The 12,180-nt window shown below is 36.4% G+C and overlaps 1 protein-coding gene across 4 annotated transcripts in view; it reads left to right on the top strand.

Annotated features, from left to right (window-relative positions):
• Positions 1-12,180, top strand: part of LOC139118329 (mediator of RNA polymerase II transcription subunit 14-like) — an 85,872-nt gene that overhangs the window by 70,074 nt on the left and 3,618 nt on the right. For all 4 annotated transcript variants that reach the window (XM_070681592.1, XM_070681589.1, XM_070681590.1 and 1 more), the window contains 4 exons: positions 8,289-8,350; positions 9,286-9,393; positions 11,131-11,250; positions 11,721-11,916. In XM_070681592.1, coding sequence (XP_070537693.1) covers positions 8,289-8,350; positions 9,286-9,393; positions 11,131-11,250; positions 11,721-11,916 — 486 coding nt within the window. The remainder of the gene's footprint in view (positions 1-8,288; positions 8,351-9,285; positions 9,394-11,130; positions 11,251-11,720; positions 11,917-12,180) is intronic.

Genomic DNA, 12,180 nt, shown 5'->3' with positions numbered 1-12,180 from the left:
TTAAAAACAGTAATTTCTTCACTTTCAATTTTTTTTCAATACTATGACAATTATCAGCCATGATGTTATACAAACACAAGACCAGATAGGCGTTTTTCATCATTTCCACAGGACTCTTTGGAAAATCCATTAAAAACAGTTAAAAGTGACTGGAAATGATCACTTGGTATACATTTAATTTACAGATGCCAGGTTGTGTATTTCACATGCACTCAGGTCAGTAAGGAAGTGCGTCATTACTATTTTGGACTGTTAATTCTTATTTCTGAATTGTTTAACTTTTTTCCACTTGAACTATCTTTAGGCAGTTTATACTGTAGCTTAGAATTTTTTTGATTGATGTATTTAATCATCTTTTGGTTCTTTGGGTCCATATCCCACCTCATGCCCCTACATCATCAACTACTTACCAACAACTCCATGCCAACAACCAATTACCTGACCTGGCCACACATTAGAGAAGGTACAGCGTCATTGACGGTATTTTGTTACAATTTTTAGCTCCCATTTGCCATACATATATGGCAATTGGGAGGTTATATGGTTGAAAAAAGTCTGTATGTGAGATGTCTGTCTTTATGTATGTATGTATATATGTATGTATGTGGGATGTCTGTCCGTCCAACGCAAAAACTCACGAACCGCAGCACGTATTAAGCTGAATTTTCGTGTAGTGATGCCATATATGGTGTAGATGTGCCGTTGTTATAATGAACTTTTTAGTCTCATAAATATGCAAATGAGGTAGAAAAAAGGGCGAAAATGGTCAAAAATCAATAACTCAGTAACTACTCATCTGATCATTGTCATATTTGGGTTTTAGGTACCTTAGGCCAAACTCATTTAAACATATAGATTTGATGTCAATATTTGATGCTTTCTATTTTTAATGAATTTTTTTCTTTCTTTTTTCGCCATTTTAGTAAAAAATCTTTTTCTCTTAAACCAATGGTCGGATCGCTTTAAAATTTGGCGTGCAGGTGCCTTGTGATAACTCAAAATAGAATTCTACAAAAGTGTGGCAAAATTTGCATATTTGTATTTTTGGGCAATTTTTGCCATTTTTGGTTAAAAAATCTTCTTTGAAACTGTGTATGCCATTACTTTCTAATTGGGTGTGCAGGTTCCTAGGAGTGACCTGAAGATGACTCTATGAACTCAATACTCTGTGAACTCAAGGCGAAATTTGCAAATTTGTGGTACTTTTTGTCATGCTTTCAAATTTGATACATAGGTGAAATGTAGTAGGTCATTCATTCAAAGTCAAGTACTGCCTGTGTGAATGAGCAGATTATGATTGTGCTGTTCCAGGCTGAGGTGCTATTTATGGGAATGATGCAATGTTAGACGGTAATTGATGTTTTAACTGAATTTGACTTACATTGTATGTAACTCTTGTACAGTGTAAACCCTATCAATTCACCCAGAAAAAAATAATTAATATGATTTTAAATAATTGAATAATTAGGAAATCAACAAAGCCAAATAATTTTAGTGTAGAATTATTAGAAAGTTCGACTTTTTTGAGAGTTCATAATGAAATGCTTACCATCTTGGAGGATTAAAACATGTAAAGGCAACTTTCCTGAATCCCAACTTTGACATATTCTGAACAATCATATATTGTGTATCTAAAAGAAATTGCTCATAATAGTTTGTCATGATAGATTGGTCAAATAAATAGAGATAAAGTTCCAATTTCCATTTATTGTTGACTTGGTAAGGATAAAATAAAATTACTTTTTGAGGAAAAAAATAGAATGGTCAATTAAGTGTGTGGTCAAAGTGATAGGGTTTTTATGGTAAAGCTATGCTGTAAGATTTCTCATATGCTATTTATAGCACTTATGCAATCTGTGCATACAGTTCAATGAAAATGTTACATGATCCTTATAATGCTTTTGATGACCTTGAACTTCTTAAGTTGCAAACATTTGACTCTTCTGTGTGCTTTCTCTGAGTACCTACAGGCTAAACTTATTCAACAGAACTTACTTGCAATGTTAATTTGAAAGTTAAAATGTGCTTTGTTAATAGGATGAAAATACTGATTATCCAGCTTAAGATTCTTTATAACCTGACAGATATACTTGATAAGCAAGTCTTGTTTACTTTAATTAGAATGTAACTGACTCTCGTTTATATTATTATAAGCAGTAGTATCAAGTTGAACAAGCTGATATTGACAAGTTGGTTGGCTGTTGGAGGTTAAAAGCTGTAAAAATAAATGTATGCATGTATGCATGTCTATCTGTTTGTCTGTCTGTATGTATGTATGTATGTATGTTAGTTAGTATATGCGGATGTATGTCCGTCCACATTAAAAACTCCTAAATCGCAGCACCTACCATCTTAGTATTTGGTGGACAGGTGCACCCAGGGGTGGAGATGTGAATTTGTTGAAATAAACATGTCAAAGTCAAAAATATGCAAATGAAGGGGAAAAAAGGAAAAATCCTGCAAATTGCTAAAACTCTGTAACCACTGGCCAGATTTGGTTGAAACTTGGTATGCAGGCTCTTTATAGTGACTTAAGTTACATTTCTTCAAATTGTGGTGAAATTTTGAAAGTTGTATTTTTTAGGCGATTTTCCTGGATTTTGTCAAAAAAATCTTCTTTTCTGAAAGCGCTCATCCCATTGCCTTGAAAACTTGTATGTATGATCCTAGGGTTGGCCTTTGTCAGATTTGTTCAAATTGTGGTGAAATTTTCATATTTGTAATTTTTGGGCAATTTTTCCCATTTTTGTCAAAAAATCATTTTCTCCCAAAGTATTTGTTGGATTGCTGTAAAACATGATAGTCTTGATCCTAGGGTTGTTTTCTGTCAGATGTGTAAAAGTCATTATGAGATGGAGCATTTCATATTGCTGGGGTATAAAATTAATTCGGACTTGCAATTAGAATGCAATGTCATGTGTGTACTAGTACTTAGTATCTCTGTAAAATGGGAGCAAAGTGTCATTGACACTATTTTTGATGTACGGAGCCATAACTTAGGCATATCTCAACCGATTTTATTCAAAGTTGGTACAAGGTCATTACCCCATGTCATACGTATTGACGTCAATTTGTTTCATGATATGATCCAATACGGCCGCATGGCAGCCATTTTGTTACAATTTTTTCATGTCCTTAGCCATAAATCAGGCCCGTCTCAACCGATTTTATTCAAAGTTGGTACAAGGACATTGACTTACGTTATCCATATGGATGTGGATTTGTTTCACAATATGATGCAATATGGCCACATGGCGGCCATTTTGTTATGGTTTTTTTATGTCGAGAGCCATAACTCTGGCAAGTCTCAACCGATTTTATTCAAAGTTTGTACATGGACATTGACTTATGTCATACATATGCATGTTGAGATCAAGATCAAATATTGCTGCGAGGTGGCCATTTTGTTACGATTTTTTCATGTACAGAGCCATAACTCAGACATATTTCCACCAGTATCACTCAAAGTTGGTACAAGGATATTGACCCATGTCATACATATGCACATTAATTTGTTTCACGGCATGTAGCAGTATCATGTCAATTACTTAAGTTTCATAATTAGGCTGATATGTCAGGAAATAGTGCATCAAATTTCATGAAATTTGGTATAGATGTTAAGCTTACATTGCTTTAACAGCAAAAAAGACATTTATCAGTGTCATGTTAATTAATTTGTAATGACTTATGTAATGAACTTTCCTAATTAGAGTGATATGTCCACAAATACTGTGTCAAATTTGGTACAGATGTTGATCTCACAGTGTTATAAATACTGCATCAAACTTTATGAAATGTGGTACCGGTGATAATCTGTCAGTGTCAGGATAGTATGCAACAATGTTTGGCAACATCCTGTCGATTAATAACTAATTTCCTTATTTAATGACCTTTTGTAATTAGGATGGCGGCCTACATTGGTTTTATGTTTTCACCACCATGGAACTCATTCTTGGCCATTGAGCGCCATCTGTATCGCAGTATTTTTATCACAGACCTAATTAATGAAGAGGACTCTATCCTCTCTTAGGACTTATAATTGAAGTACCCATTAACAAGTGGGGACTGTGTCATCAACGATGACTTGTGTAACTGTCAAACAGTGTGCGAAATTAAGAGAAAATAGCTTCAGGTCATAAGGGCCTGCACCAAGCCAAAGCTTCAGGTCCTTACAGAAAACTGCCGGTCCTCAATAAATGCAGTTGTTAACGACCATTAAAGTCAACTTCTCCACCAATACTATGCTTTTGAATGTTGTAATATTTAATTTTTCATGTCCTTTTATCAATAGAGTCAGTAAGTATTCACTCAAAAGGACTATTGTTCACATAGATGCAGAATAGTGTAGGTGAATGACAATGAATCATGATTCATCAACATGATCTGGAATCTGAAATAGATCACAGCCCTCATCTTCCTCATTGTCATGCGCACACATTTATCAATGTTTTCTACCACAGAAGAATTTGACATTTTTTCTAGCCATGTCAAATCCCCCACTCTCGGACTATAAAATGATGTCAAACACCCAGGGGCCGGGGAATACAGGCTCATGCACTGGCTACATGTGGCTGATGAAAGCGAGAAAATTTCTCTCTCATGACTTTCAATGGGGAATGGTGTTCTCTACATTGCTGTGTACAAATGTACACTACACCAGGGCATGTGATATTTTGATTTGAAAATGGTTGGCAAGCTGAAAATCACTTCTGAAATTAGCCAACGCAAGTGGTAGAAGAGTGAGTGAATAACTTGGTACCTTGAAAACAGTCATATGTGTATGAATAATTTTTATGCAAACATTGATTACTGCGTCTTTTTTAAACAGAAGGGAGAAAATACTTGGTATGTATTTTGATATGACATATGCATTACTTTCAACATTTTTCAAAAAATAAATATGCTTAAATGTGGCCTCTGTTGCATTCATGAAGAAACAGATGAAGTTATACTTTTAATTAAAAGGACAAGTATCGTAACTTTTCTCGATTATAGAAATTGCAGACAACATGAATGGCAAACGCCACTCGAGGAAATGAATGCATATTTTCTGATCGAAAAGTTTTGCCTGAGCGATTGCTGGGTCTCATCGCCCTTTGAAAGCTTAAAGTTATTAAAATGACTCTGAAAAAATTGACAGACACTCGATACTGCTGAAAACCATCGACACCGTAAAATCTTAAAAGACGTATTTTTGCGACATTTAGGCCTACAGCCAAGGATGACGGTGAGTTTGCATGCCTGTCGTAAAATGGTGCCGGTATACATCGAAACAATTTGAAGCCCTACTCTCGGCCTCAGAGAGTATACACGACGGATCGTGCAACTCGACAAAACTGTTATGATAAGGCCGCTCTGTTTTATAAAATGTATACTTATTATCGCGTCGATATATCGTGGTAACAGTCGGCCTTGTGAACTTTGGTTAAAGACCAACGAGCAAGCAAGATGTTCTAGCGGTCCACAAACAAACGCAGCGAAACGTGAACTTGATTGTCGACTGCAAGTAGCACAATTGGGCTGTCGTGTAACATCTAGTCCTTGTATCGGGCGTAGTTCAAAACCCCATGTTCAAAACCAAATATGATTAGTCAACATCATTGTTCTCTTAGTAGATTTTTTTCTTAAACTCTTCTATGAACAGTTTGTGTTTTGAACGCTTCAATGGAAAATCAAATCAAAGAAAACTGAGTCAGTTTGATAAAACAAAGGGCTGTATTATGTACTTTATGTACATGTAAAGTCCGAACACTTAAAGTGTAGAACTAGTGAAGTGATACTGGGTGTTGTTATCATATATGACACAGATATGTTAACATTACCAGGGTTACACTCACTAGACGAGTATTATTATAATATTGTGTCGCATTATTGCACCAAAATCAATTCATTCATTGCTAGAATCTGCATTCATGGACATAATCATACTGATCTGAATGTAATCAGCTGCACCATGCTATGCGCGTCGATCGGAGGGATTAGACTCTTCGTAAATGCAAAAAGTCGCAAGAAAAAAATTACTATGTTGCAACATTGTCAACTCCCCATCCCCAGTCTGGCGTACCATAGAGATCAAATTCCCCACTACCAGGACACGAAGTGCGATCAATATCCCCTGTTGCCCTGCACTCCCATGATGGAAAACATAGATAGATGCATGGCATTCAAGTCTGAATCACATGATTCAGAGTCAGTCATCATCTGCATCTTTTACAGGTCTTGACGGAGAAATTTTCATCATTTATTCCAAATTTCAGTCGGTCATAAGGACCGACATGTTGCTGAAAACTTTCGGCCCGACGAGATATCTGTCGGTCTCGGACTGTCAGACCGTCGTTAATTTCGCACACTGCTGTCAAATGGTACGAATGATAGCATTGAGATTGAGAGGTGGGGTAATTATTGAAATAATAATTATAAGACATTTTTGTACTGTTTAGGATCATAGCCTCACATTATTGAAAAAATCTTCACAAATTATGGTGGAGGTAGTAGTAGTACAAGTCTGGTCAAGCTTAAAGCGCAGTGGTGGTCAAGCTGCGTGTGCGCGATATTTATGTTGATAAACATAAATGTTTGTAAACATCATAGTCTTCTCACCTTCAATCGGAGGGAGATGGGAGCGGTCCCTCACTTTGTTAACGCCTTTGTAAGACTCAACATAATGCAATAGTAAAATATTAAGATCGGAAACGAACTTCAGAGGTGTATTTCTATTTATAAACTCATGTAAGGCTACGAACATTGAGACACTACACTTGGCACATTATGTCGCTGAGTTTACTGCTCGCAGTCACAGTGGACAAATGGGTTTGATCGCGTGCAGTCATGCTGGTTGTACACAATGCTATGTGCAGTACAGTAAAAATACATCGCTGAAATGATCAACATTGTATATATATGTAGACCAGCAAATAGCACAATGCCTAAAACAAAAGTTACACTCAAGACCATGATCGGCAAGCCAGAGCAGGACACGGGAGATGCTGTTGCTTCGATAAAGGGAGAAGGTCACCGCGTTGACGTACACCGATATAAGAGAATCTGGTCCCACAGCGTACCAGCCACGGGACGACTTGGCCCACGACCCACTGTTGATTACCTTTTCTTACTTCTTCAAGTAATACGTGGCAAGAAAAAGTCAAATGAGAGGACACAATAGACAAAACAAGCAGGTTTTCGCGGCATTTGGCAGGAAAATTGCACGGCTACACATAGGGTAGCTCTGCATGGCAGGGCTGTGTGTTACGGCATTACACGGCCTCCCACCACCACCGGTAACACACAGCCCTGCCATGCAGATCTACACATAGGGACGTATTGAGAGATCCTGTGCACGGTCATGGCAGTGATCCAACGGCTGGCTAGTGTGTAGGCACAGAGTCTCGCGAGCAGTATTCATCTAGAAGTTATGAATATGATCAATAAATGTCTTGCATTAAACTTTTATTTTTCATTATACAAGCCTTACCTGTGTCTAGTGTGTGCCTATTACGTTACCCTAGCTATCTGTGTATATCTGTGTACAGTATTTCAAAGAAAACAGTCTATATCTGTTAATTGCCCTCCCCAATCCCCTTCATTAATTTGTTCTGCCGATCACCGACGCGGGGGCTTATCGCCCTGACCAAATACCTCGTTAGCAGCTCATAAGGTAGTAGACAACTACCTTATGAGCTGCAAATATGCAAATGAGCATAACTGATGGTCAAACAGTACAGCCAAATGAACTTAGTAATGCTCCTGCTACTTTCAGTGTCGGAATATTCTAATTGCAAAGCTTTCTAATTGTAGTAAAAAGTGAAAATTTATGGAATTTCTCCGGAATATCTGTAGTATTTTCACACATTGTTCAACTTGAATCACATTGCCAATTATGATAATACTTTTTACAGTCAATTGTATTAAACTTGTCAGTATTTAAATTGATCAATTGAAATTGAACACTTTGTAAATAGCTTATTGACTGGAAAATTCCAGCATTTACAGAAACATTGGCATAATTGATGTTGAAGTGCACACTTTCACATCTTTTAATTGTAAATGTGATGTGTATATGTACCTTCCAATCAGAATGACAATGAATATTCGTGTAATTTTTCAAGATTTTTTTGGTAATTTAATATATAAAAAGTATATTTTGGATATGATATTCATCAAGTGTGTTCTTTTGTACTGTAGATTTGTCATTGTTGTTAAGAACTTCAAAAAAGAAGTAGACAAAATTCAAGATGAAATCATGCAAAGAGCAAGAAGAATTGGCAATTTCAATCTTTTTACATTGACAGATACCAAAGAAAACTGGTCACAAGAAGAACTACAAGTTTTGGAAAAATTCTTTGAAACCAAGGTAAGGCTATTCATGGCTGTTTTAGGGTACTCTGTGTAACGCTCAATTGCTACAGTTAGCAACTGTGAATATTACGCCATTTAATTGCTACAGTGGCAATTGTGAATATTACGCCATTCAATTGCTACAATGAGAAATTGTGAATATTACGCCATTTAATTGCTACAGTTAGCAATTGTGAATATTACGCCATTTAATTGCTACAGTTAGCAATTGTGAATATTACGCCATTTAATTGCTACAGTTAGCAATTGTGAATATTACGCCATTTAATTGCTACAGTTAGCAATTGTGAATATTACGCCATTTAATTGCTACAGTTAGCAATTGTGAATATTACGCCATTTAATTGCTACAGTTAGCAATTGTGAATATTACGCATTTAATTGCTACAGTTAGCAATTGTGAATATTACGCCATTTAATTGCTACAGTTAGCAATTGTGAATATTACGCCATTTAATTGCTACGGTGACCAATTGTGAACATTACACCTTTCGATTGCTACAATGAGCCATTCAAATTTCTATGACAGAAGAATAACACAATACCATCAAAAGTAAGTCTTGAAGCTAAACAAAGCAAAACAAACTTCATGGAGAAATGGAATTTTGTGCTCTGCTGTTCTAAAGCAAACCATAAAACATTCTTACTTCTTACTGTTGTAAAATGTCAGGTTTTCCTTTGTTATTGTCTAATTAACAAGGTGTGTATTTATTTAGTAATATTTCAACCTGGCAATATACCGTACTTCTAATTATTCACATAATGAAAAAGTCGGTGGCTAAAACTGTTAGCTAAATCTTCAACTCTATCAATGGTGGTTCAAGAACTAGTCTTCAACTCTATCAATGGTGGTTCAAGAACTAGTCAAAGTTGTTGAAGGTTTACACAGCATCACAAAGCAAGAATTCTGATCAATTGTTTTCACTTTAGGTTGTATGTCCACCATTCAAAGCTAATGCCTTGACTGCATTTGGAAGACTACTGGGAGCACCAAGTGTTATTCTCAAAGATTGTGTCAATATTATGAGACTAGAAATGGTAAGTTTGTTTTTGACACTTCCATACTTTTACAGGTTTCCTATCCAAAACAATGACTTATTGATGTACCCTCACTGTCACATATTGCTTGACTAATTTCAATGTTGTAACAGCTTTTGTCATGAATCATGTGGCTGTCATGTCACTTACAATGATTCTTTTATCCTAATGCGTAAGTTTTTCTCAGAATTACTTCACGCAATTTTCGTGGCATGTATGATCACAGGCAGTTGATAAACACTGATATAAGTTTGAAACTGTAGTATCTTTGACAGTTTTCAGTCCGTCATTTCTTCCTGGAATAATAAAGTGGAGAGCTGTAGTAGATGTATTGAGTTACACTTAACTTTCTTGCCAGAATTACTTTCGACGTCTAGTGTTCGGTTCAGAAGGTTCAAATGTTTGTCCCCACCATACTGAGTCCGGACAGGGGACTTATAGATTGGGTTGCATGCATTGATGCATCTGTCTGTCCAGAACTGTTTTTCGGACATGACTGGACTGATTTGTCTCAAATTTCGTTTATGTACAACACACTATTGTATATGCATGTCAAATTATGTTGTCATCTGTTCCAATATCACAGCCAGGTGGCCATTTTGTGTGAAGAGCTATGATTTACACAATCATGCCCTGACTGATATTATTCAAAGTTTGCACAAAAGTAATACATATGTGCATTTCAGTTTGTTTGGCGACATGTTCCAGTATGGGCGATCGGAAGCCATTTTGCTTAAATTTTTGTCGGTGAGAATCCAGAATTCTGACATGACTAGACCAATTTTGGCAGGAGGATGTAGTACCATGACGTTCAGATGCATGTTAATTTACCCTGCAATGCAATTCAATACAGTAGCCTGGCAACATAGGTTTTTAAATATGGGTTCCCCTCCCAACTTTTAGAGATTTTTGAATTGTGTAATTAAGATTGTGATTATTTTGAGGCATTTAACACCTGATGTTCATGTAATTTAATAATATTGGATGTTGGTCAGTTTCAATGAAAATTAGGTATTTGCATGACATTATGACTTGTTTTACATAAGGTACCTCCATGGTGGATTCAGCTAGCCCAGTGATGCAGCATAGTCTTATGCACTATGAGCTATTACTGTTCTTGATTCAGTGTTATGTGGACATTGCCCCCATGCTCTCTTGAGGCAATTTTTGGCCAATCACTGCAATTTCTCGTCTATTATAAATCCCCATGCTTTAGCTGCCAAGTTACATATTTTTGACTGGCTAGGTCGTCATTTTTGCCAGCTGCCAGCTTTTAGTAAAAGCACTGCAATTCCATTTAACCCTTTTCCTGCCAGACAGTAATAACTGTTTCACTTCCCCATCAGTCAAGTCAGTAAAAAGCAGTATTGAGCCAAAACATGGCGTATTTTCACCCAGTTGGCTTGGTCTGTTATAGCATCTTTAGTCCAAAAATATCAACTTACAGTATTTATGTTTTCAACAGCTTTCAAATGTACAGTATTATGTTAAAATACACCATATGGAATATGTTGTGTTTCATTAATTTTAACCATCTTGACCTGATGGTGAAATATGGACTTGGCAGGAAAAGGGTTAAACATGTACAAAGACAAGGTACTATGATGTATAGTTGTGACTATACATACCTATGCTTACCAGCCATGTGTTCTAATTGGCACATTATTTGGAGTTCACTCTCATCAAATCAAATTAAAGGTGGGGACTGTGTCATTTACAATGACTTGTTGATTTCAGGTTCCAGATAGGACATTGAAATGGACAGTGCAATGGTGTCTGAGTATTCCACCCAGTGCACCACCAATAGCACCACCAGGAACACCAGCTGTTGTCATCAAAAATAAAGTCTTGTTCTTTGTAAGTTTTTATGTTTCTAAAAAGTCTTTTGTGGTATATGTTTAGCATACAAGGTCTTTTAAATGGAATAATAAAACGTTTTCAAGAGCAGATCAAAATAAATGTGGATTAAACCTATGGTATAACAAACCACTTGAGAGCACATTTCTTTTTATTCTTCAGAACAGTTGTTAGACATACTTACCAAACGTGGCATGGAGTGAAACTCTGGATTGATTATCATACATGAGATTAGGTTTAACACACTTTCTGTGGCATTTTAGAGGGAGGCACAGCAGCTCTGCCAGACACTTTGTCTAAAATTATCTCTTGCATTCATATCTTAGGGATTTTAATACCATTTGGTTCAGTTAGGGCACAACTATCAGTACCAGAAGTGTGTCCATACTTTGCCATTATTGAAATGTTTTTGAATTCAATACAAAACAAAATATTACAAATAATAATTGACATGTCATTTATAACCATAGATCCAACTGACTCGTATTGGAGTGAATTTAGCGGCTGGTACAGAACCACAAACCATTGTTGTACCTATCATATATGACATCCAGTCCAATACAACACAGCAAACTGATGTCGCATTACGCAACTCTCCAACACCACCAGTAGCTACAGCTGTCAGTAACATGCTGCGACGATTTGCTGAAATGAACCCACACAGCAGTGAGTAACTGGCATTATTATTCACCTGTTGCCAGAATCAATGGTGATCTAGCATTCAGCAATTGTCTTCATTTTCACAGTGTCAGAATGATGCTAGCAATAGTTGTACATGTGAATTTATCACAGCAGCATACGTGTGTTTGATTCATATCATGTTGCATGTCTTTCAACTCCCAAAATAACCCTATTAAATGATGTAAAATGAGTGTTTAATTTGGATGTTTTCGCACGCTCAGTGTTTGAAAATAATTATGAAATTTCTTA

The sequence above is a fragment of the Ptychodera flava genome, chromosome 19 (assembly GCF_041260155.1).
Source record: "Ptychodera flava strain L36383 chromosome 19, AS_Pfla_20210202, whole genome shotgun sequence".
In the NCBI taxonomy this organism is placed as follows: Eukaryota; Metazoa; Hemichordata; class Enteropneusta; family Ptychoderidae; genus Ptychodera; species Ptychodera flava.
Note: the sequence above shows the minus strand (reverse complement) of the source record. Positions and strands in the feature narration are given on the sequence as shown.